Source organism: Myotis brandtii, unplaced genomic scaffold (genome assembly GCF_000412655.1).
Source record: "Myotis brandtii unplaced genomic scaffold, ASM41265v1 scaffold131, whole genome shotgun sequence".
In the NCBI taxonomy this organism is placed as follows: Eukaryota; Metazoa; Chordata; class Mammalia; order Chiroptera; family Vespertilionidae; genus Myotis; species Myotis brandtii.
In genome coordinates this window covers 5122647-5148531 of record NW_005354632.1, presented here as the reverse complement: position 1 = coordinate 5148531, position 25885 = coordinate 5122647, and the positions used below count along the sequence as shown (strand labels likewise).

Below are 25885 nucleotides of genomic sequence, written 5' to 3'. Positions count from 1 at the left end.
GTAAGGTAGATTACTCCCCAATACTTTACATACTACCGCTATTAAAATATAAGTACCATCTGCCCTTACCAGCCATAAACATTCAAATGATATTAGGTTAACCAACCACACACATAGAAAACCCTTGAGCCAATGGGATTCCGACACATACATTGGATGCTTTCCCCTATGTGTTTATCCCAACTGCATGGCAAGGCTGGCAAAAGTATAAACTATAACTTCACAAATCATTTTCTACCAGTGTCCAAAAATCTGATTGGCAGCCCCCCCCCCCCTCCCCCCCCACACACATACTTATTTCATTGAAAAAGAAGAGCCTGGCTGGTGTGGCTCTATGGTCGATTGTTGACCTATGAACCAGGAGGTCATGGTTTGATTCCCAGTCAAGGGCACATGCTTAGGTGCTCTGATTGTAAAAGGAACTAATTCTACTCATATAATCGCGTCTGTTTTTCAGTTTACTCATTCTGGAGTTTGAAGGTCTGATGGGTTTTAATGGATATGCAAGTAAACAAAGGTTCAGCAATATGACTGCCACAGCATCAAGTTCTGGGGAGCAAGAGGGCTCTGAGGACAGGGCTCTGCCTTCCTACCTTCACTCATTTCACAGATCCTGACACCTAATCTAGTCTCACTTTCCCTTTGGTAGATGATGTGAAGGGAGAAGGCACTCCTGGGGAAGCTGATGTTGGTAAAGACCAGGATTTGCCTTCTCCGTGGAAAAGGAGTCATTCACCTAGTACTGAGATTGAATGTTCTTGTATCCAGAACTTGGGATCAAAGGTCAAAGAAAAACGACAGATATGAATATAAATATGTAGCTGCACAAAAATCAAAAGAACACAATGACTCAGTATTGTAAGCGTTTGTCCCGCCTGTCCCTGCGACATGGCTTCCCCTCCGAGCCGCGAGAGGGCAGCAAAGCGCGCTCTCGGCGAGGGCCTGTGCTCGGTGGTTCCTCCCAGAATCCTCCGAGGCGGGGGGAGGGGCAGAGGCATTTAAAAGGGGGTGCGGACTTCCGCCCCCTCACGGGAGGGATCGCGGCCTGGGGTGCGGTTGCTGTGAGTGGTGCTGCGGTGTCGCGTGGATGGCGCGTGCGGGCCGAGTGTGTGTGTGGGTGGATGTGAGCGTGCGTGGGGCGTGCAAGGCGAGTGCGTGACACCCCCTACGGCCCTCCCCCCGTCTACACCTTGATCTTATTTGATCGGGTTGTGACCCCAGCCCGCCGGGCCGGCCCGAGATGAAAAGCTCCCCTCCGGCGAAGCCCGCTTCGGGCGCTGTGCAGCGAGGCCCTTGGGTGGCGGCGGCGCCGCGGTCCCGGAGCCGATCTGCGGGGCCCGGCGCTCAGAAGTGATGAATTGATCAGATAGACGAGGCCGGGCTTGTCCCGGCCGCTGATTATCGAGGCGATTCTGATCTGAGCCCGGCCCCGGGGCGGCCGCCCGTGGTGTGTGGCTGACGCGGTGGTGGTGGCGGCGGGCCCGGGCGCTGACGGGAGGGCGAGGATGTCTGAGCTGCCTCCCCTCGTCATGATGACTGCACCCCACCGAGCCTGTTGCTAAGGGGTGCAGGTTTATATGTGCATACATACATGCACATATAGCTCCCCAAGAACTTGGAGAACTTACAGCTACGGATTCCAGGGACCCGCCCCAGATTTACTTAATCAGAATATATCCTCAACCGAGGATATTGTTTTAATGATTTGGAGAAAGGGAGAAACATGGATGAGTTGCCTCCTGTTTGTGCCCCAACCCAGGGTGGAACCCGCAACCTAAGTATGTGCCCTGACTTGGAATGGAACCTGGGACCTTTTGGCTAGGGGACTATGTTCTGATTAGCTGAGCCACCCGGCCAGGGCTAGAAATCTATATTTTTTATTTTTTTAATCCTCACTGGAGGATATTTTCCCCGATTTTTAGAGATGGAAGGGAGGGAGAGAGAGAAAAATAGCAATGTGTACACATTGATTGGTTGTCTCCTGCACACACTATGCCTGCAACTGAGGTATGTGCTCTTGATCAGAATTGAACCCGGGACCCTCAGTCCAAGGGCCGACACTATCCACTGAGCCAAACTGGGGAGGGCTAAAATCCTCTATGCATGGATCACAGTAATCAATTTTTCAATGATCAGTATCAACCTGCATGAGGTGACTAACCAGTCACCCCTTTCGGCCATTTGCAGCCATTCTAAATAACTGGCCACTTGGCACCACAGGATCTCAATAGTGGAAGAGGCGCCCAGCCTGTGTGGCACAGTGGTTGGGCATGGACCCAAGAACCAGGAGGTCACGCTTGGATTCTTGGTCAGAGCACATGCCCCAGTTGCTCAATCCCAGTAGGGGGCGTGCAGGAGTTAGCCCATGGATGATTCATCATTGGTGTTTCTATCCCTCCCTTTCTCTGAAAGCAGTAAAACTATTTTTAAAAATAGTGGAAGAGGGGCTGTGATTGGTGGTATTTTAAGGACCAGGCACTTGAGTATCAGCCTTTTCCTATCTGTTATTCAACAATGCCAAACTTCTGTACCATAAGCTAGGTCTGCCATTTCTTGTCCAATCTAATAGGTTCCTGTGACTTGTAACTTTAGAGACCACGTAAGTGCATCGTTTTTAGGTAGCTTCAAACCCAAGCACCATATTTTTGAGCCATGTTTATAAGAATTAGGGGCAGATATCAGCACAAACATACAAAGGCAAGGGAACTGATTCCCAGCAAGATTATGGCAGCAGTTAGAGAAAACAATGGCAAGGAGGCAGGACCAGGGAGATGGAGGTCCCTGCCCCCCATGGAAAAGTAGAGCCCAGCAGATGACTAAATCCAGGAGGTCGGAAATCTGTGACGTGTGACATCACATAAAAATGCTATATAGAGCTACTAAGATGACTGGTTGTAAACTCATTAAGACAATGGGCTCTATCCACTCTTGTTTCCCAAACACAGCTCTGACACAAAGGTTTGCAAGAAATATTGAATGGGTGTATCTGTATGGTTGGAATGACTCATTTACAAGAAAGGAATACCTGCCTCCTGCCCCAAACGGGGCTGTTCTAAGTCCTTGCAAATATTCTCAACAAGACTAGTTTCTAGAAGTTGGGAAACTTCCACCTTTTAAGAGTAGTCTAGTGGCAACTCTATGGGTGACAGACACTTCAGGCTTCACCATGCACAAATGTTTTTAATGGAGGTGGGCAGCAGGCTGTCCCATCGACTAATCAATCCAGGGGCCTGTCAGCATCAGGTGGAGAAGAAGCCACCATCCGTCTTTCGGGAGTAGCCTCTGTTGGTGGCTGCAGTGTGAGGGGACACTGGAGAAAAGAGGGAGTGGGCTGTGAATTTCAGATCCTTTGTCTTCACTGGGAACCTGTAACCACCCATCCATTTATGGGTGCCAGAGAGAAGGTTCTTAGAACAGCTGGGGAACTGGCATATAGAAGACAGATAGGAGGTAGCTATAGGTCTTCCACTCCCAGGTTTCTGCTGGAAATTTCTGTCCCCTAGACCTAAGGGTGAGTTAGAGGCTCGGAAAAATGGACTTCATTCCATAGTCAGCATGCATGTCCCCTGATCTGTCTGATATGTGACAACTTAATCACTGCTGTTGCAAGACCCTCAGTTATCCCCCCATGTTCCCTCATAGCCAATCACCTCAACTCCCTGATTCCTGGGTCCATTTAGAATTTGTACCACCATCTGCCCTATAACTTACCTATGGACCCATGGATGCTGTGGATGGACTCCCTCTTAGGGCTGATCCATTGTCTGATGTTAGCTTGGGAGGTGGTGGGCAGTGGTGGGGCAGGGGGTAAGTGTTCTGCAGGGGCCTGGATGTTGATGATCCTAGAGGATGGGTATGGAGAAGAATAGGGGAGAATGAAGCCAAGCAGGAGAAAGGTAAGGAGGGAAAGAATTACATGCCACCTCCAAAATAAAGCAGCCAAAGACCCTTTTTACACTTAGTGGAATTAACTGAAGATTTTGTTTGTTTATACAGATAAAAACAGGAAGTTCTCTGTTCATTTCAGATAATAAAAATACAGAAAAAACAAGTGTTGGTGAGGATGTGGAGAAAAGGGAACCCTTGTACACTCTTGGTAGGAATGTAGGCTGATAGAGCCACTGTGGAAAGCAGTATGGGAGTTACCTCAAAAAGTTAAAAATAGAACTGTCTTATGACCCAGCAGTTCCACTTCTGGGAATTTGTCCGAAGAAACCCAAAACACCAATTCGAAAGAATGCACCCCTATGTTCACTGCAGCATTATTTACAATAGCTAAGATTCGGAAGCAGCCCCTGTCCATCAGTAGATGAATGGATAAAACAGCCATGGTACATTCACACAATGGAATGCTACGCGGCCATAAAAAGGAAGAACATTTTATCTTTTTTGGACTGCATGGATGGAGCTGGAGGACATTATGCTAAATGAAATAAGACAGAAAAAGATAAGTACCGTAGGATTTCACGCATATGTGGAACCTAATAAACAAACTGCACTAACAAGCAAAATAGAGACAGACTCAGAGAGCAGGCAGATAGCTCTGGTGGGAGTGGTGGTGGTGGTGGTTTGAGAAAAGAAAGGGGATTGAGAAAAAAGAAAACTTCTGGACACGAACAACAGTGTGGTGACTGTGGGAGTAAGGGGGAAGGAAGAAGAGAGTATATGGGGGATAAATTGTGATGGAAAAAGAATAAAGGGAAAGATACAGAAGTTACAGGTACAGATATAAACAATACAGAAATCTGGATACCAATGAGCACCTATTGATAGTTATTTCCCAGGTGGCCTTTACCTTATTTAATTGATGGTATTACCCTTAGAATGGGGAGGCTCTGCCTCCACCACTTACCCACGGGTGTCCTTGGAGGTCTGGTGGATCAGGGCCTCGCTTTTGTTCTTGAACGACCCCGTGTGGTGGTTGTACAAGGCAGCTAAGCGGAAATCCAGATTATCCTTTGGAATCTACAGAGGAAGTTAACGCCCCCAGGGTTAATGCACCAACTCTACCCCCAGCTCTAGTCAAGTTCTTTTGGCCTCTACTCTTCCCCAAAAGGAGAGAGAACGCCTTTTGGGCCTGGATCCACCAATTCCTTACACACCAACTAGTACATGGTGACTCTTGTCTCTCATGGTTAGGTCTAAGGAGTAGTGAGCTCTCCCTGTAGATATGGGAATCACTATACTGTCCCCGCTTTGGGCTCAATGGGCCTTACTTCGTTCATGGTTATATTCAATCTTTGTTTTAATCAGAAGAGTGAGAAGTCCGGTGAGAAAATGATTTGCTTCAGATGTCTGACTAGAGCAGAACCCAGGCCTCTAACTTCCCAGAGACCAGATAAATTGGTATTTAGTTTGGTAGGATCTTGGATTGAGGACAAAAGGAAAGATACTAAAGAAGTTAGGGACAGACTTCCTTCCAAAGAGGATACTGATGAATTCTAATTGGACGTAAAGAGAAATAGTATTTCAACAGCAGGTACCTCAGATTCAAAAAAATAAGAATTCCGCCTAATGGAGGTGATCGTGGGAATTGAGTTGAGCCGATTCCAGGGTTCCTGTTGCTGGTCCAGGTGAGTTGGGTTCTTATATTGCAGCATCTGCAAAAGAAAAACCGCCCAGGACCTGGTTACCTGGATACAGGTCCTTGCTGCTATGGTAGCTTCAGTGACATCCACCCCTTCATCCTATTTTAATTGAATCTCAGAGCAACATCTGTAAAGAGAAGAACAATATCGGGCAAAATGCCCCAGGCTTTTGATCCTCCTAAGTCTACAATCTTAGAACTGACAGAAAAGGGCCAGGAATAGAGGGAAAGGGGTGGATAGGACAGGGGCAAAGGGTGGGGAACATATAGGAAAGATGGTGAGCGTAGGTTTAGACATCCTGAGTTTGAGGAAAAGGTTAGACATCCTAATGCAATTAACAGGTAGAAAACTGGAAGTGTGCGACTTTTTGGAGAGCTCAGGACTAGTAATTGAGATCTGGGGGTTATCTCCATGCAGCTGTGGTTGAAGCCTGCAAAAGCGAGTGTGGCCAAAAGGGAAAAAGTGGTTCATGAGTGCACATATTATAACTGGGGAAGGGAAGAGGCAATCAGATACGGGAGAACCAGGAGAGTGCAGTGTCTAAGCAGGTGAGAAAAGGATTTCAATAGAGAAGGATCATTGTGACTGAAGGGTTGTCAAAGAAAAAGTCCACTGGAGTCCTGGCCAGTGTGGCTCAGTTGGTTGGAGTGTTGTCCTGTACATCAAAAAGGTGGCAGGTTCAATTCCCAATCAGGGGACAGACATATCCAGGCTTTGAGTTTGGTCCCCTGTCAGGGTTTGTGAAGGAGGCAATCAATTGATTTCTCTCTCTCTCTCTCTCTCTCTCTCAGACTCCATTGGACAGTCAATCCTCTAAATAAAAAACCATAGCATGAATGCATATAACTGATGTCTTCATTACATGTAAAATGCCATATTGTTCATCATTGTGTCCCTAGTAACTAGCCAGCCACCTAACACATGATGTTAAAAAATGAAATATTGGTTGAATCAATGACTGAACTCCAGTGAGCACAACTGCAACCTAGTAGAAATCTCATCAACCTGCCCGAGGTTGGAACCCTCTTCCCTATACATGGAAAAGCGCTGTGTGACTCAGCTCAATTGGACGTTAATTGAACAGTATGTGCCAAGCACTCTGTGCTATCACCAAGAAAGATGAAAAATGAAACAAGAAAACTACAAATACATACGATGCAGCGTAGGCAGCTCTCCTCCCATTCCTGGAAGGCTACATAAGCCTCATCATCTCTATCAGAAGAAGAATGAGATTGTCTTTCAAAGAGAAAGTCAAGCACTAATGTCATACTTTCCTTCCACCTCAGAGAAGGGAAGTCCCTTTCCTCAAGAATAACCCGTCTTCCCTGACCAGCCCTTCCCTGTGCCTCAGAGACCTGCGCCATGCTGGCATCCCCTGGACTCAGCTTCCCTCACATTCCTTTATACCCATCTAACTACCACTCTATCACCTTCCCTACAGAGCCAGGCTCTTCAAGAGTCACATTTACTATCTTCACTTCCTCCCCCTCCCCATCCCCTTTCAGTCTGGCCTCTGCCTCAAGCACCCGCAGAAACCGCTCTTGCTGGTGACCAATGATTTCTGAGGCGTGGTCGGGTGGATCCTCTCCAGACCGGGTCTTATCTGACCTCTGCAGTTTCTGGCACCATGATGCTGACTCTCTCAAATGTTCTCTCGACCCTCTGTGGGTCCGGCTCCTCCGAATTTCCTCCTGCCTTTAACTGTTGCTTCTCAGCTCTGCTCGGCATTCCGGGGGAGTTTCGTTTCTGCGTTCCTTACTCTCACATTTGCTGGATGAGCTCATTCCTTCCCGTGGCTTCAACCACCATATGGACACTGTGGTTTCCAGATGTACATCTTCAGCCCAGAACTCTCAACCAACTGCCTGCTATTCATTCCCACTTAAATGTCCCACAGGCACCACAAAAGTGACATCTACATCATTGATCTGAATCTCTCTCTCCCCAACCCTGCTTACCCTGAGGCCTCATTCAGTAAATGGTATCAATTAAGCCCTCAGGAACGAGGAGTCACCCTAGACTCATCCGCTCTCTTGGGCTCATATCCAGTCAGCCACAAAGTCCCATCAGTCCTGCCTTTTGCATCTCTCTTATCTGCAACTTATCGCCATCCCCTGCATCACTGCTTTAGGTCCATTATTCTTCCTCCTGGAGTTTGCTGCCTCCTAGCTGAGCCCTCTTGTCTCACTCCCACCCCATCCAATCCACTGCCACTTGTGCTTTCTGAAACACCCATCTGTTGTGTCGCTCTAGCGCAGTGGTTCTCAACCTTCCTAATGCTGCGACCCTTTAATACAGTTCATGTTGTGGTGACCCCCAACCATAAAATTATTTTTGTTGCTACTTCATAACTGTAATTTTCCTACTGTTATGAATTGTAATGTAAATATCTGATATGCAGGATGTATTTTCATTGTTACAAATTGAACATAACTAAAGCATAGTGATTAATCACAAAAACAATATGTAATTGTGTTTTCCAATGGTCTTAGGCCACCCCTGTGAAAGGGTCGTTCGACCCCCAAAGGGGTCGCGACCCACAGGTTGAGAACCGCTGCTCTAGTGCTTCAAATCCTGATGTGATTCCCAGCCCCTCCAGGATGAAATCCTAGCTCAGTGGCATGGTGGACACAGCGCACCCAGCCCAGAAAGATCATTCTCCAGCTTCTGCTCTCTCCACTCCTCCTCCTCCTTGGCCCCAAACAGGTCACACTTTCTCCCCCTTTCAGGCGTCTGAGCACCTGCTGCTTCCTTTGTCTTGCTGGTGACCAGTGTCTCATTCCTGTTTCTTTCTTCCCAACTCACATTTCACCTCCTCCCTCACCTGGCCCAGCTCACTCATATTTTGATGTCAAAACTCCATTGCTCCCCTTTTAGCTCCCAGTTCTCCTGACACACTTCGTATAACTCACAACACACATGCTACTGTGCAAGCGTTATAGCTGTTGATGTTGTCAGTCTGGCCTTTCTACTAGTTTCTTTAGAGCAGGTGCTATACCTAATATATCTATATCTATAGCTGCTAATCTATAGCTCCTCAGTGTTTAGTGGTACCTGGCATATAGTAGATAATAAATGATGAATAAACCAAAAGAAGCTCTTTGATTTTATTATTAAGCCACAATGACTATTTAATTCTCCTTAGTTTGCACCACTTCAAACATCCCAGCCACTTCTATTAGAAAAAGGATCATTTGAATTCCCAAGCCGCTGCCACACATACACACGTTCCAGTATTAACCAGACAGAGACGGTGTGAAGACACATGACCCGGTGGCTTTCAGAGGACTTTCTCTCCCTCCATATCTCATAGCCTTTTAGAGGGCTGTCTTCCAAACAGGGCAAAGGCTTGGCGACCCCTGGGCCTGTTTCAGCCCCATTACACCAATCTGCTTTGGCGAGAGCCCCTAGTTCCACTGGTCTAGAGCTTTACTTCTCTTTGCCCCAAAGCATCCCTGAAACGTTAGCCGACCCGAACATGGGGACATGGAGGCAGGCAGGACACCGACTTGTCCAGGACCTCAGTGTCCTCACCAGAGTCCTTTAAGTTCCCCCTCATGACAGAAAGAAGAGTGTCATGGCCCACCAGGACTGCGCAAGAACACAGTACCTTGGAAGCCCTCGGTTTCCCCGGGCCGGAAACATCGTTATTCAGCATTGGCTGCTGGAAAGGGTCTCGGGTGGGAGGCATGGCCAAATGAGAAGCTCTTGGGAGGAACGGGAGGCCGGCGCAGCCGCACACAACCCTGCGCACAGAGGATCGCGGGTCCCAATTGTTTGGAAGGCTCACTTTCGGTTGCCAGGCAACTGCCCCACCGTCTATGACAGACGAATTCCTATCAAGAAGAGCGCCACCTGGCGGTCAAACGTGGGAGGCCCCTCGGGAGGAAGTTACTGGGAACACAGAGGGAAAGAGCCGCTGTCCATACCCCCAGGAGCCCTGGATTTGCCCTCCTGAACCTTAGGTGGAAAAACAGAGTCCTCCCGGCATGCAGGACTAATACAAAAGGCTTCAGCTAGCAAACGGAATCCTAAAAGATGACCCAGAAATGCCCTTCTCCCTCGCATCTAACAAAAGGATTTTTCAAAGCAGTAAGAGAATGGGGATGTCCAGAGACGGAGAGCACACGTGTCGTGCTTGGAAAACTGCCGCCTAAGCAAACACTCCTTGCTTAAACCCGGTTTAACTATATGAATCTCAAGGCTTTGCGTCAAGCCGGCTGTAAAGGCCCAGACGGATGTGGAGGGATGGACGTGGAGCGGCCGTCTTTGCAGTAGGTAACGCCTTCTAAGCCACTCTTGTAGGCTGTAACTTCTAGAAGGGAGACGACGTCTCCATCTTCTTTCTAGCGCTTTACACTCAGGACGTGCTCAGTATTTGTCCCCGCCACGTCTGCAGAATCAGAGATGCTCATAGCGCACGGCCAGGGCCCGCAAGGGCAGTGGGAAACATGAATTTGGTGGCGATGGCTCGGAGATGCTCCCGCCGCGTTCTTCACTCGTCCCCCTGTCCCTGGCGCGCGCACTTCCACGCGGCGCGCGCCAGCAGCGACGGCTGCCATGGCGACCGGCAGGTGAGCGGCAGAGCATCGCGTGGTCCCTACCCCACCCGCGCGGAAGGAAAGAGGAGGCGGTTGACAAGGCGACGTGGGTAGGAGGAGACGAGGAAGGAGGGAGGAGGAAGGATGGGCGGCTTTGGCGTGGTGGCCTGGAGGTGACTGAAGTGAGCCCAGCCCCTTGCATCCTCCCCCTAGGAACCTCCCTCCCCTTTTTTTCCGCCTTCTGCCAGCGGGAGCAGCAGCCGCAGCACCTGAGTCGCGGCCGCCGCCAGCTCAGGACAACGCTATGGCTGATGCTGGGCGCAGCCTCCATCCCTCTGCCAGAGGCAGGGGAGGAACGGAGCGGCGCACGCTCCGGCTCCTGCGGCTGCTGCTCTGGGTCGGGACCGCCTTCCAGGTGACCCAGGGAGCGGAACGGGAGCTTCACGCCTGCAAAGAGGTACTGTCCTCCCGGAACCGACCCCACTTTGCTCAGAAAAATCTTGGATCCTGGTGGAGACCTTGGGGACCTAAGCACAGGCAGTTTCAGAGGCCACGGAGTTTAGTTTTGGGGGGATGATGATGGGGGCTGGGGGGAGAGGAGCAGACCGGCTCATGGAGAGGCCAGCCCACTGGGGGGCTCACAGTCCGGGCAGGGAGCTCGGGGAGGAAGGTCCACCATCTGGGACTGGGCTCCTGGATACCGGACTAGGGGGAGAAGACATGAGCTGTTTTCCAGCTGGGGTGAATGACCTTAAAAGTGGTTGAGAACAAAAGCTGATGTATGTGCAGAGGGGCGAAATAGAAAGTGGGCGAGGGGAGAAGCGGGGTGGGGAAGAAGTTAGGAAGGCCACAGGAGAGGAGCGGATGGGAGTCCTTGTGCCTTTATCTGGCTTCAGAAGGAGTGTGAAAGCAGGAGACGTAGGAGAGGCACTGAAAGGTCTCGCCCCCTCTCCCCCCTCCTATCCAGCACCCAGTCACCTTGCTGGCTGCTGAAGGTAGAGCCTCTTTGTAGCTTTGCTTCCCCCTGCACTTGGCTTAGTGTTCCCGACGGCACATGGCCCGTCTGTGGCCAGACTGACTTCTGTGACACCTCACTTTCCGCTAATCCCGACTATCCTTCTCTGACTCGCCTGACATAGGTCATACGTCTTTTTCAAGGTGCTTCCAAAATGTTGTCAACATAATTCAGACGATAGGTAGTGAATGCCTTTCAGCCAAAAGTGCCTTTTGAACATTCTTTTTGGAGAGGTACAAAAAGGTATTAAGGAGTAACAAAACTCAATCGTTTCTATAATATTGACATAACAATATTTGGTTGTGCTCTGAGTAACGTGTGTTTTTTTAACCATATGGCAGAGGCAGCAAGAAATACTTATAAGAACTGCATTGGGGAAGGCAAAACAAAAGTTGTCCTTTAGTTTCCGAGAAATGTGAAAGACTTCATAATATATCTATGCAAAAATAATCCAAAATGTCATACGTGGCTAAGGTTTTGAGAAGTTGAAATGTTATTGTTGTTGTTCCACTTATTTATGCATTTATTGGTTGTGTCTTGTATATGCCGAGTGGGGATCAAACCCCGATACCTTGGCATATTAGGAAGAGAAGTTGAAATACTTCTTTTAAAGTTATCAGTATTAATTGGTTAGCAACCACAACCCCACCCCATATGGAAATATATTATTATGGTGTTCTAACCATAGACTGTCTACAACATAACACATCGTGAAGAAGTAGGGAGGGAGAGAGGAGAGAATTTTTGTGTGAGTACAGACAGATGTTTGACTTCATTCATGAATACGACACAAGTCAGTATGATTTTTGAAAATGTTTACCAATCCCAGTGACTACCAGCCCTGGGCCATCCCATATACAATCCCATTTCCACCCAGCCACTTTCTCTCCTGTTTAAGATAGAGCTGGGAACAGCATGATTTTGTTAGTGACTGTGGCTTACTGGCCTTGGTGGCTTATGGTCTTGAGCCAACTAAGTTAAACAGTTCCAACAAGCCCACTTGCCTAAGAATCCAACATGGGAGTCTCTTGAGTGGAAGGTAAGAATCTTACAGTTCAACTGCCACTCTTGTTGAGATCCTTGTCAACTGTGCAAATTGCAGACATTTAAGAGATTTAACATTTTGTATCATTTCGGTTTGGAGGCAGGGACGAAGACTGATGCTTGAGAACTCTAACTGGGTTACACATTTTGCCTTTAGTCCTTTTGAATGACTGCCATTTGCCTAAGTGAAAGATCTTGCCACCGCAAGTGAGCTTAGGGCAAAGCTGTGGGACTCAACATTTCAGCGCTCCAGTCCCTGCCTGTGACTTCCCACCCAGTGTTTGGATCTGTAGAATGGGCATTTCAGTAATACCCACCTCAAAAAGGATTGCTTTGAGGACTGAAAGGAAAATACAAAGAAAGCACAAATTAGAGTTACCTAACCCCCTTTCCCAGTCGGCTTCTTTACCATTCGATCCACACCCCAGGCCACAGTGAAAGTGGCTCAGGACTCATGCTCATTAGTCACGGGAGTCAGCAGGTCCTGTTTGCACTCCTTGAGCAAACAGTGGCGGCAGAACACCCTCAACTCCAAATCAATAAGGAAGCGGATAAACTCATTATCATAACAGTCTTCGCTTGGCAATATGAACTGACCCAACTAGTTTCGGGGCTTCCAACCCTAAATGGTGAAAAACCAATTCAGGGTAGACTAGCCCTTCTCTGTGCTGTATCTGCATATGAATTTTGTGAGTCTGTGTTGGGACTCTTATCAGTCCAAGGCTGACCCTCATGATAACAGTGTTGCTCCAGCCTTGTTTCTGAAACCTGATGCATCGCTCTGGATCTCGTCAGGGAACAGAGAGGTTTGGCTTGCGGCCTAAACGCTTTTCTTACTCCTTAAACCGGGGAGTTCTAGATTTCTAACCCTGAGCTGGGGCTTGGCATTCCTTTCACAGTTTTCCAATCATCAGGGTCACCAGTGGAACTAAACCTCCTGAATGGAGTCTGTCTTCACGAATCATTTCTTTAGTCCTGTGCTAGCCCGGGCTAGGTGCTGACTGAGAGCCCAAGGACCGACCATTTCCTATAGCATGATGAACCCAAATCAAATTCGAGAGAAGCAGATCACAGCTTTTAACACATCTGCCTGGTCCTGAGGCTCCAGTGCTAACTGCCCCCAAACGGCCTTCCCAATCTACCTGGAAAAGCCCGGAGGGCTGAGGAATCTGGAATAAAATTGGTTGAATGAGTGATCCCACTTAGTAAGGATGCTAGTGGAGCAAGTTAATTAAACTTCTGACAGCCTCAGATTACCAATCTGTAAAATGGGGATGGTAATACCTATCTCAGAGGCTGTTGTGAGGATTAAATTAGATAACATGTTAAGTGTCTTGACATGTCATAGATGCATAAGAAATAATGGTAGGCAGAAAAGGTAAATATACAAATAATGACATATAAGGGACGAGATAAGGTTAACTGATGGCAAACAATGCAGGAGTGGCACGATAGAGGCTGACAGGAAAAGAAGACTTATCTAAACAGTTGGTACTTGACCTGGAATAATCAGTAGAATTTCAAAGGGTAGAGATGGAGGAAAGGTGCTTTCTAGATAGAGGGAGGAGCCTGAGGAAAGGTCCACAGGTAGGAAATACACAAGAGTCTGAAAACTGCAAGAAGACGAGGTGGCTGAAATGTGGAGTGGGGGTGAGTCCACCAGAAATCAAGGTTGGAAGGTCAGAAACGAAGTGGAGAATCCTGCTGAGAGTGGGTTAGCATGAGCATGAAGCAAACACGGCTGAGGCAGCCAGAGGCTGAGAGCAGACTCCTCAGGAACCATCAAGGTTGGATGTTTAAAACATCCTGCCATATTTGGTGAAGAGAGAAAATTAAAATTCTCCAATTGTCATGAGGTACTTACAGGGTGGCAAGATGGGATGTTTTTGTTTATTACCAAAGGGGCTAAAGAAGAACAGCTTCTTGAGATCTGAAGGCATTTAAGAAGGCATTTTGTCTATTCTCCTGGCTCAAAGTAAGAGTATACTAAAACTCTGATAATTATCTGACTTTACTTTAAAAAAGATTTTTAAATAACAAAAGTGACACCTTTCATTTGCAGAAAAATTGGAAAATATAGATAAATGAAAAGAAGATAGTAAAAATCACCTATAATCCTATCACTCTATCATTTTTTTAAAAAAATGAATTATTGTAGACTTTTTTTTTTTTTTTTTAGAGAGAGGGGGAGAGAGAAAAACATTGATTGGTTGCCTCCTATATGTACCTTCACTGGGGATGGAACCTAAAACCTAGGTATGTACCCTGACTGGGAATCAAACCCACAACCTTTCGATGTATGGAACAACGCTCCAACCAACTGAGCCACCTGGACAGGGTCACTCTATCATTTTTATGGTTATATTTGTGAGAGAGAAACAGAATAGTGGTATAGTGTGGGATCTGAATAAAACTATTTCAGTTCAATTTCTAGCTCTTCCACTCAATTACTATGACCTTGGGAAATTTATTTAATCTCCTCCTGCCTCAGTTTCTTCATCATTAAAATGGGTATATTAATAGAGTCCACTTAATGACTATAGTATGACAGTTAAGTGAGTTAACACATGTACATTGCTTAGAATAGTTCCTGGTACATAGTAAATACTCAGTAAAAGTTGGCTGTTAGCCCTAACCGGTTTGGCTCAGTAGATAGAGCGTCAGCCTGAGGACTGAAGGGTCCCCGGTTCGATTCCGGTCAAGGGCATGTACCTTGGTTGCGGGCACATCCCCAGTGGGGGGTGTGCAGGAAGCAGCTGATCGATGTTTCTCTCTCATCGATGTTTCTAACTCTCTATCCCTCTCCCTTCCTCTCTGTAAAAAATCAATAAAATATATATTTTAAAAAGTTGGCTGTTAGAATTAGATTTTTAGTTTAAGTATAATTTACATGATCTTATAGTGGTAAAAATTAAAAATTTAATGGTGGTAAAAGTTGGTTGAATTGAAAAGGAACAAAGAGTAGATGGGGAGAGATATTCTGAGGAAAAGGTTGATAGAATTTGCTAAAGAGAAAAAGGAGACATAGCACTAAAGAGTCCGGAGTTGTGCTGTTCGGGTGTGGTTGCCCCCAGCCACCTGTGGCTGTTAGCACTGGAAACGTGGCTAGTGCAGCTGAGGACATGAAATTGTAATTTTTTAAAAATCTTAATTCATTTAAAGTTCAAGTTAAAATGGATACTCGGTTCCATTACTAAAAAATTATTACCCGTGTTTGGAACAACTTGAGGATGTGAGCCTACTTTCTTAACCAAGTTTTATGAACTCTAAATTGTTGTAAAATATTCCCGTGTGCGACTACTTCACAATTTAAAAATTTACTCTCCTGCTGAGAGGCGGTTGGGTTTCCTGTGTTTGGCCATTTCAAACAAGGCTGCTTTGAACATTGTGGAACTGTCACCTGGTGAGCAGGTCCACATTTCTTGAAGGTATAAGCCTAGAGGTGGGTGCTGGGTTGTGGGGTGTGCACACATTCATCTTGACAAAAGAACGCCAGGTTGTTTCCCACATGAGGGAGCTGCCTTAGCTTACTCATCACTGACCCCAGAGGCCGAGACTCCATGAAGGCCCTCGGGCCCGTTAGCCCCAGGCATGCTAAGCGAGGGCTCCACTGTGGGGCCACTGTCCCTTTGTAAATGATGCCATTTCTTCAGAGCTCTTGGGAGAAGGAACTGCTTTCCTAGAATTTTACAGTTTTCCCTCAGTTTTCAGTGTTTTCTGATTGGATGCATCCCAGCTCGGGTGGGTTTTCTTCCATTCTGGAAGCTGGACAAACATATTCACATTACGGTCACTCACCGAATGGAGTCTGGGTGAAGGTTACCTCCAGTGGCAGGCTTCTGGAAACTGGTATCATCTGAGGGTAAAACAGAAGTGTCACTGGATAGGAGATGGCCACTGCTCTCCACTGTACCTGAGAGGAGTCTGAGGTGTAGTAATGGCTCTCGGGGAAATGCCCTCGGGTCATCTAACCCCATATCCAGACATGGTGGATTCAGTTACCTTTTATTTATTTTTTTAAAAATATTTTTATTGATTTCAGAGAGGAAGGGCAAGGGAGAGAGAGAGAGAAACATCAATGATGAGAGAGAATCATTGATCGGCTGCCTCCTGCATGCCCCACACTGGGGATTGAGCCTGCAACCCAAGCGTGGGCCCTGACTGGGAATCAAAACATGACCTGGTTCATGAGTCGACACTCAACCACTGAGCCACACTTGCCGGGCTTCAGTTACCTTTTAGCGTTTCCCTTTACATTCAGGATGATTCCTAAAATGAGGGGCTTAATGCTGCCTATACACTGGAGGATCTAACTTCTGAGAAAGGGACATTACCAGGGACTGTCTAGCCCTATGGAATTTAGATAATTTCTGCCAGTATAAATCTTGTTCCTACTCTGATTGTCCAATAGCAGAAGTCTTCCTTGCCTGTGTACTCCTTACTTTTAAGGAAGATTGTTAGCTAGAGAATCTTACATTCTTAATTTAGATGTGGCTTTTCTGCCCCAAATAACCTTTCAATGAAAAGGTAATCTGCATCAGCTAGCGTTTGCTGAGTAACAAACCACCCCAAGACAAACCACCTCAAAACAACAATTTTTAGCCCACAATTTTGTAGGTCAAAGGGGTGGTTCTTCGGGTTTGGGGTAGCTTGGCTGATCTGTGCTGGGCTGCCTTATGTGACTGTGGTCAGCTAGTGGGTCGACTACAAATTAGATAATCCAGGATGGCCTCGCTCACATGTCTGATAGTTGGTTGGGGTCCCCAGGTTCTCTTCCAGGTGACTCCTCATTCTCCAGCAGCTTAGACTCATTTACACATGGTTTCAGAGTTGCAAGTGCAGTTAGACAGCAAGTCCCAATGCGAAAGCTCTTTTCAAGACTCTGCTTGTGTCACGTTTGCTAATGTCCTATTGGTCAAAGTAGGTCACATGGTCATGCCATGAAATAGACTCCATCTCCTGATGGGAGGGCCTGCAGTCCCATTCAAAGGGGCATACATATAGGGATGGGAAGACTTTGTTGCCATTTTTACAGTACACCCCGTGAAAAGCAGAGTGGATACAAATAACCACTCCAACTGACTTACAGTTGTAAACTTGGCTAAGTGCTGTGACAGAAAAGTGAAAGATATGATGAGAGATGATTACAGTGAGAACTAATTTACAGTATATCACGGAACTAGTTTCAGCATATTGCTGGAAAGAGGACAGCTGAGAATTTTGAATCACTATCTGCTGGTATAGATCACTGCTTCAGGAACACAACAAGGAAACGGAGCCCAGTATAGAAATATCATACTCAAGGCAAAGCATACAAAGTATTGATTTTGGAATGGGACTGACCTCCAGATTGCCTCGTTTCCTTTTGACCTATTGAATATTATTTTTAAATCGTTTTTTTTTATTTTTATAACAATGATAGATTCTCATTTTGAAAACAAGAAATTTATATGAAAAAAAAACACCCCACAAAACTTACCAAAATTTCATAACTGGTTAAAATCACTATAAATATTTTGTTAAATCTTCCTATACTTCTGTTACTATATATGTATATGTATAGATATAACTATATAATTCTCCATAAATGGGATCATATTACATGTATTTCATAATGTTTTCTTCATTCTGTAACGTGCAGAGGACACCTCTACCTGTTAATAAATACAGGTTTCCTTCATCATTTTCAAGGCTGCACAGAGTTTTGTAGCATGTATATACTTTATTTAACCAACCAATTCAGATAGCTTCTAATTTTCATTAGTACACATATACTGAAGTGAATGCCTTTGCACATATACTTATAAACACCTGTTCAACTGTCATTCTGTTAACTCCTTAAGTTATGTTCCTAGAAAGGGGGATTTCTTGATCAAATATATATTATCCAATTTCTTCTTTGCACCAATTTTACTTCCCCTTAACTTTGTATTCCTTCACCTTTTCTTATGCTATCAGTCGTTTCAAACCTTAAGTCAGTAAGTAATGCGCGCGCACACACACACACACACAATTCTTGCTTGGTCCATAGCTGAAGAACTCCACCTGTTTCAAGAAGGACCCCAACTAAAGCTCCCAAAAGACCTCAGAGCATTTCTGGAAGCTATTCCTACAGCAAACAACATTAAACAATCCCTACACATTATTCTTTTTAAAATATATATTTTTATTGATTTCAGAGAGGAAGGGAGAGGGAGAGAGAGAGAAATATCAATAATGAGAGAGAACCACATGCTTCACTCTGGGACCAAGCCCGCAACCCGGGCATGTGCCCCGACCAGGAATCAAACCATGACCTCCTGGCCCATAGTTTGACGCTCAACCACTGAGCCACAACAGCTGGGCCCTATACATCATTCTTGTTCTAAATCCCTTCTCAGTTGCCTCCCCCTCCTCCTAGTCAGGATGAAAACTCTCCACTCTTCACCCATGCTATGCCCACGAAATCAAAGTATAGCACACAAGCTATGAGGAGTTCCTTTAATTTTAATTATTCAGGTCGGGATTGGAGGAGTTGAATTTTAAGCCGGGAGATTATAGATATGAACTAGAGGCAAACAACAACAACAGAACAAACAAACGAACAAACAAAAAAACTAGGAGTCATTAAATACCTACTGGGGATGTGCCCGCAACCAAGGTACATGCCCTTGGCCAGAATGGAACCTGGGACCCTTGAGTCCGCAGGCCGACGCTCTATCCACTGAGCCAAACCGGCTAGGGCAGTAGCTTCTTTTTAAAAATTCTTAAAGCATGTAATTTCTCACCTGTCGCTTTCTACCTGGTGCTGTGTGTATGTATACATCTGTAGCATTCTTATTCTATGGCATGTCTCTCTTAGGATAGTACCTTGCGTACCATATGTGACTAGCATGCCCGGGAACTGTGCACTGCGCAACCTCTACAGCTTACAGTGGCCCTGTATATACTAGGGCTGCCTTGATGGAATTGGTATCCCCTCACCACATACCTAGGGAATGCTTTTAGCTGAATTACTTTGACGTGAAGTGGGCATACAGTTGGAATAAAGAGACCCACTTGGAGAAATAAGCAGGGGCCAGCGCGTGAAGGGCCTTCCTTGTAAGCTTTGCAGGGAGTCCGGTGCTGGCTCTGAGGGCAACAGTGGGGCAGTGGTACGTTCTGTTTGCAGCTCAGATGGGTCACTCTGCAGCCTGGAGAGAGGCTCGGAGGAGAGGGGGTAGCAAAGGCAGGGAGTGCACTTGCCAGGTTCACGGTCTCCATCACGAGGCGAGGCTGGCACATCAAACACGAGCTGTCCTTGGGGAGTTTTGCATAGGCCGGGACCTGTTGATCTGTTTCTTTCATGTGTGATTAAAAAGCTCAGGTGAAAACTTAAATGGGACATTTTGATCTCATTAAAACAAAGCAAGAAAAGTACATTTTTGAAATATAATATCATAAAGCTCTGCCTTGTAGACAGATGTGTGCCATCTCTCACCTACCAGAAAGGGACTGGAATTTATAAAGGGACAGTTTGTTTCCCAGCGACAAAGCCATTTCGATCCTAGGGATATTTACAAGCAGTGCTGAAAAGCCCTCTGCCCCTGACGGACTGGCCAGTTCCTGGGTCTCACAAATGTCAGCGGCCAGCCTGATTTGGAGAGATTAGCTTTGGGGGAGTTGCCAGGGGAGAAGAAGTAGGAAAAGGACAGATGTTGTTTCATATGTATGAGAAGACGCATCAGAGAAGAGGGTGAGTCAGGGCAGGCAGTAAACAACAGGGGGAACTGGGGAGGGTCTCGCTGCTGCTGTCACCATGGCTGTTAGGCCAGAGTCACCAGGCTCCCTCATCCCAGCCCTGTTGCCAGAGAGAGGAGAGAAGGGCCGGGGCGCCCTCCATGAGCCATCCCCAGGCAGGGTCCTAGCAGTAGCTGGATGCTATTTTTTTTTTAAACCAGTTTACAAAGAGCTTTCCTCTTGTCCCGAGAGGTTGATGTTAGTCAGTTGTGTGTGTGTGTGTGTGTGTGTGTGTGTTTTGGGGGGCGCGTAATCTATTTAATCTTCTTAGCAGAGTGTTAGCATCGCGTGCGTGTGTGTATGTGTGTGTGTGTGTGTGTGTTTTGGGGGGTAATTTATTTAATCATCTTAGCAGAGTGTTAGCATACCCATTTTATGGGCAAGGGAACCGAGGACGGGGAGATTTAATAACTGGTCCATGATGGTGCCGTTTTGGGGTGACAGGACAAGAGGAGAGCCCAGATCTTTGCTCTAATCCAGAGCGCCTCGCACAGCTCCAGAGCTGCTCTAGAGTCGTGCCCCACCACGCAGTCACTCAACAACTCCTTATGGATATCTGCGAGGTGGCAGGCAGTGTTCCGGGCTCTCGGGCTACCTCAGTGAACAAAAACAAAGCTCCCTGTTCTCGTGGAACTTACCTCTGATCAGAAATCCATAATACACATAATGAGTAACTGATTATAAAGTGTGTCGTAGGTGGTAAGTGCTATGGAAAAAAGTCACTCAGGATGTCGGGGTCACTGGGACAGAGGGGAGCAGATTACAGTTGTAAACAGGGAGGTCGTGCAGTAGAGATCCTATCAGGAAGGGTTGCGGGGGCTGAAGGGGAAGACGCTGGAGGGGGAGCACCGGTGCTCACATGTGCTCACAAATGGTGCCTGTGATCATCCCACCTCCTCATTAGCCTGTCAGTGTCTTCCAGGAGCCCCCAGGCCAAGGCTGCGCCCCAAAGGGACAGGCAGCTCAAGTTACCGACAGGCTGGCCCAGAGCATGGTGACACGGATGGCCTCAGCTGGGTATTGAGGCCCAGAATCTGCTTTGTGTAATGTGTCCGAGGCTAAACCAGTGGGACAGGCCCTGTCGGGGTGACCAAGCACTGTCCCTTCTATTTTTGATCAAAATGGGAGCTGGAAACCCAGAGTAGAATAGCAAATGTTGAAAAAAGGGTGATGTAAGGCCAGGCTCCCCTATACTCCTTCAGACTGGGAGCCCCGGGGCTTCTGGCACCATGTTGCTAGGCAACCCCCAGACTGAGGACCATTAGCAGGGGCCGGCCTGCTTGAGGTCTGTTTGCTTTGGTTGCTGTTGGGTCTGGTGCCTGCTCTGGGGAAGAGGGAGCCTTGCTTGTGGGCAAAGCAAATGATTAGGTGAGGTGAAGGCCAAAGGCATCCTTAACCCTGAGTCTGCCTCAGCACCTACAATTCCACCTGAGAGCGATTTGTTCTTAAGACTGCGGTGTTAAACTTTTTGTGTGTGAAACTTTTGGTTTAAACAAAAAACAAGGTTGCTCCATTAAAAGAGGGGGGAAGCCTCACCTTCTCACCCCCCGGCAAAGGGATTGGCTTTCTAAACTTCTGGCCTCAGGAGCACAATTTGATAATCCTTGCATTAAAGTATTCCAGCCCCCTGTTAAAAAGTGAACAGCCTTTGGCTGATAAAATAGTAAGCTATTTTTAAATTACTTTATGACAGAGTTTAATGTTTTTCTGTAGGAAGGCGGGTAACAGACTCCTGAGATGCTCCAATGAAAACTGCAGACCCTTGGCCCAGAAAAATGCACATACCTAAAATTCTTTTTCCCCACATACCTAAAATTCTGCATGGGGTTGTTTGCAGGAAGTGGTCCAAGGCCTGTAGATTAGGAGCCCTGTTTTGTGGGAGACTGGTTTATGAGATAAATACTTAAGTCCTGAGGCTAAGAAGAGTGAGTTTTGAAAGAGGAGGGGACAGAAAAAGATCTAGAGGAGAACCAGAATCTTGAGGGCAGAGCCCGGGAATCTGTATTTTTCCCGTGATCTCCAGGCAGTTGTGGTGATCCGACGGATGCAGGTTTAGGCACCAGAGCTCTGGAGCTGCGACGGTGGGCTGTAGGGCTCAGGAGACCCTGCTACTGAGTAGGCAGTTCTAAAGAGGGTGGGAAGGAGGGTGGGAGAGAGGGAGAAGGCCTACTGTGCGCCCGGTGCCCCCCCCCCCCACCTGCTAGAGAACAATGGTGCTGTGCCTTCCACCCTACCCTTCACAAGGGGACAAAACAAGGCCACGATGCCCTGAGCCTCAACCAAAACCAAAACCTGCTGGGCATGCCAAAAGCAAAAACAAACAAACTAACAAAAAAACAAACAACGACAAAGAACAGGAGCCCGGGAAACCATCCAGCGAGGGCTGGGCCTAAGAGAAAGTCGCACGTTCAAATTCTGACACTTCTCCATGGTTTCCCATGTTCTGTGTTAAGTCAACTAGCTCATTCCTCCCTCCCAGCAAAGGGCCAGCCTCTCCTTGATAGACAGGCCTGTTGAATGGGACCTGCTCTTGTCTGAGGCAGGTGCTTTCCAAGCAGAGGGTTTACAACTGAGTCAGCAAACACCTACTGAACCCACTGTACCAAGCTTGGGGCGCTTGTCTCGCCTACCCTGCCCCCATCTTGCCATTCTCCCCAAAGGATCTGATTTTCAGGGACAGTGAGGAGATGGGGACTAGCCAGCAGGGGATGGGTGTGGGAGCAGGACACAACCTCCTCCAGACCCCAAGGCCTCTAGTCAGGATCCGGGTTTACTTAAGAACCTGTTTCTTGAAGCAGCCCTGTCCCAGCCAAGACAAACCCAAGCCGTGCAATGCCCTGCTTCCTTGGGTGGGCGTGACTGCCTGCAGCAGTGGCTCGGTGGTTCTAAGACTCAGCGTGTGAGACACCTGCTTGACTGTCTGCTCTGCCTGGGGGTGGAGGTGGCAGGGGAGGGCCCCTTCTCCCCAGCAGTCTCTGGGCAGTGATTCTCAGCCCTGTCAGAGCTTTACTCATGTCCCATTTATCCAAATTGTACAGCTAAGATATGTGGATTTCATCCCATACAAATTTCACCTTAAGAAAACACAGAACCTATAAGAAATAACTTCAACTGGGGAGGAGTGGGTGGAGGTGAATGAGCAAGAATGGCAGAAATTGGTAAGTATTGATGCTGGGTGATGGGTACATGGGGGCATTATATTCTGTTTGCTAAAAATATATATTTGGGGAAAAATAGAAATATATATATTTGAAATTTGCCGTAATAACAAATTTTTAAAAGAGACTTAGAAATGTTTGTTTTCTCTAGAAATCTCCCTTCTTGATCAAGAATCTTAAAGAAATTAATATTCTTTACTTAGTAATTCCACTTCCAGGAATCTTCCCAAAGGAAATAACTAGTGATACTAGCTATTGTAGTGCTATGTAAAATAATGAAAAACTGGACAAAAGTCAATGTCCAACAATAGAGAATGGTTAAAGAAACTATGGTGCCACCATTAAAGACATAGTAAAGTGCTTGTGAACTAAAATGTAAAAAAAAAAAAAAAGGTCAGAATACATAACTACATACCAAGCGATGTATTCATGTGCACGGAAAAGAATCTGGAAAGAGATACACTACACGTTACAGGTAGTGACCTGTGCTCGGTGGACTCGTGGCAGGTTTTCTTTTTCATTCTAGCCTGTATTGTCATCTTTTCTAGAATGAACTTGTATTACTTTGAAAATCATTTTTAAATCTGGGTGTGCGCCCGAACCGGTTTGGCTCAGTGGATAGAGTGTCGGCCTGCGGACTGAAAGGTCCCAGGTTCGATTCTGGTCAAGGGCATGTATCTTGGTTGCGGGCACATCCCCAGTAGGGAGTGTGCAGGAGGCAGCTGGTCAATGTTTCTCTCTCATTGATGTTTCTAACTCTCTGTCCTTCTCCCTTCCTCTCTGTAAAAAATCAATAAAATATATTTTAAAATAAATAAATAAATCTGGGTGTGCCATTTTGAAGGGAGAATAGGTGGAAGGAAGAACAGATTTCCATGCAAGTATCAGCTGTGAAATAAGATACTGGGACTGGAAGAAATCTTAGAAATTAGAAATTGCCTAAGTCCAATTTTCCCATTTTACAGATGAGAAGATTGAGGCTCAGAGGAGTCAAATGACCAGTCAAGTGATCCACTTGAAGGTCACCTCCCTGGGGACCTTCCCCTGCCCCATCCTTCCCTCACTTCCCACCCACCTCAAGTCCCTACTTGTGGCTGTGTCCTCAGCCCCTCATCCCATCTCCCACCTGCCCAGGGAGAGCACCTGACTAGCCTCCTGTGGGCATGTGCCCAGGCCTTGGCAGAGGAGCACTGCCCACCTCATTCGACAATTCCACCAAGACCGAATCATGTGGGTCTGAGTAAATTCTTCTTCCTCTGGGGCCAAAAGATTAGTGTTCCCTACAGATAGCTGAATATTTGGCAAGGCAGGTTCCAACTTTGGGGTTTTTTCCCTTCTTTCTCATGCTCCCCGGAGCATGGTGTGTGGCTGGGTGATTTAGGGGAGGGCAGATTAACTAAGGTGCCCGCCCCTCATCACCCTCCCCTTCTTTTCCTAATGAACAGGCAGTAGCCACTGCCTACTGTGCCCCATTTAAAATTGTGATCTGGATATTTTCATATCATTGTGCAGGGGGAGGGAGCAAGGACTTGTGTGCTTGACATACTCACTGAATATATCTGTGTGTCTCCTTTGTGAATCTGTGCATTATGCAGGGTGTACCCGTACAGAGACAGGTCACTGGGTAAACTGAGGCACTGTTGGGGAACTGACTTCCTCACAAAGTAATAACTGAGGACTGCTGCCAGTTACGTCTCTGATTTAACTGTCTAAGCTTATGTCTTGCATGGTGAGAGTGCAAAGCGTTCAGGTCTGAAATGGCTGCAGCACAGCCAGCCACTTTGGATGGTGTAAATATCCCCAAGTGACAGGAAGTAAATCAGCACATGTAGGAACCACCATTTTCCCAGCAAACCTCCCCCAAGTGTGTCTCATGAAAGGCCATGAAAAGAAATGGTCTTGGCCCGTGTGTCTCCAAAAGACCAAATGCAGTCAGAGTGGGCTAAGCTATCTGCTCGCACAGATTAGGTATTTTAGCGCCAATGATCAGGCCTCAAAGAGAGCCTGGCTGCTGGCAGCCAGCCAGCACTGTCTTGTTTAATTTTTAGATTTGGCTGTTAAGTTTGGCCCAGCGTGAGCCTGTGTTTGGTTCGAGGTAGGAGGGTGGAGGATTCCTGGTGGGAAGGCCTGGGTTCTGGCTCTGTGACCTTCCAGCCGTGTGACCTTGGACAAGACATCTCACCCGGTAGACAGTGTTTCCCGTCTGTACAAGGAAGGGAACAACCCTGCTCTGCTTGTCTGGCTGAAGGCAGACTGAAGAGCAAATGAGCCGCTGTTGCGGGAACTGTGAGAGCACTATGCTAATGACCGGCATGATCATGTTCACAGCCTGAATCCTCTCCGCCTGCTTCCCTCAGTTCCGCGTTGCATTTACATACCGTGGGTTTTACCCCTCATTCTTGCAGCAAAACCCTTTGGAACGCATCGTTTTAGCCCTGGAATTGATACATGTGGGGTTGCCTGCCCTGTTTATCTGAGAGTCCTCTGAGATAAGGAAAAGACTGGAATTAGGAGGAAAAACAGACCCCGAGAGATATTAGCCAAAGGCACAAAGAACTGCCATCCTGGTGTTCTTTCTTCCCTAGATGACAGCAACATCTAAGTGCAAAGCCGGAGACTCTCATCAAAAGTTAGCCTCACGCCCTAGCCAGTTTGGCTCACTGGATGGAGCGTCGGCCTGGGGACTGAAGGGTCCCAGGTTCGATTCTGGTCAAGGGCATATACCTTGGTTGCGGGCACATCCCCATTAGGGGGTGTATAGGAAGCAGCTGATCGATGCTT

General features: G+C 47.0%; 2 protein-coding genes across 8 annotated transcripts in view; one reads left to right on the top strand and one right to left on the bottom strand.

The window, feature by feature from the left end:
- Positions 1-3160: 3160 nt before the first annotated feature.
- Positions 3161-10045, bottom strand: LOC102248001 (chromosome unknown open reading frame, human C1orf194). Of its 4 annotated transcripts, none has more exons than XM_005860064.2 (5): positions 9199-10045; positions 5484-5600; positions 4853-4965; positions 3712-3842; positions 3161-3310 (listed from the first exon to the last, which is right to left on the bottom strand). In XM_005860064.2, the coding sequence occupies exons 1-5, from the start codon at positions 9277-9279 to the stop codon at positions 3240-3242; spliced, it is 513 nt and encodes a 170-aa protein (XP_005860126.1). In that variant the 5' UTR covers positions 9280-10045; the 3' UTR covers positions 3161-3239. The 4 variants fall into 4 exon arrangements, with proteins under 4 accessions (XP_005860126.1, XP_005860125.1, XP_014390131.1 ...); XM_005860063.2 differs by lacking the exon at positions 9199-10045 and adding an exon at positions 7197-7900; XM_014534645.1 differs by lacking the exon at positions 9199-10045 and adding an exon at positions 6944-7128.
- A 36-nt stretch (positions 10046-10081) lies between these two features.
- The window catches only part of KIAA1324 (KIAA1324 ortholog), a 44290-nt gene continuing 28486 nt past the window's right edge, over positions 10082-25885 (top strand). For 3 of the 4 annotated variants that reach the window (XM_014534642.1, XM_014534643.1, XM_014534641.1), the window contains exon 1: positions 10378-10586. In XM_014534642.1, the coding sequence (XP_014390128.1) occupies positions 10434-10586 (153 nt within the window). In that variant the 5' untranslated portion in view covers positions 10378-10433. Of the gene's footprint in view, positions 10163-10342; positions 10587-25885 lie in introns of those variants that run through there. The other variant, XM_014534640.1, reaches the window with a different exon arrangement.

What these genes read in the sequence shown, in the direction of transcription:
- LOC102248001 (XM_005860063.2), bottom strand. Translation starts at nt 7,316, where the DNA reads ATGCCGAGCAGAGCTGAGAAGCAACAGTTAAAGGCAGGAGGAAATTCG. An exon ending in TGGTGCCAGAAACTGCAGAG is followed by an intron (nt 5,601 to 7,196) that starts GTCAGATAAGAC and finishes TTTCTTTTGCAG; the next exon opens with ATGCTGCAATATAAGAACCC. An exon ending in CAGCATCCATGGGTCCATAG is followed by an intron (nt 3,311 to 3,711) that starts GTAAGTTATAGG and finishes TCTTTTCTCCAG; the next exon opens with TGTCCCCTCACACTGCAGCC.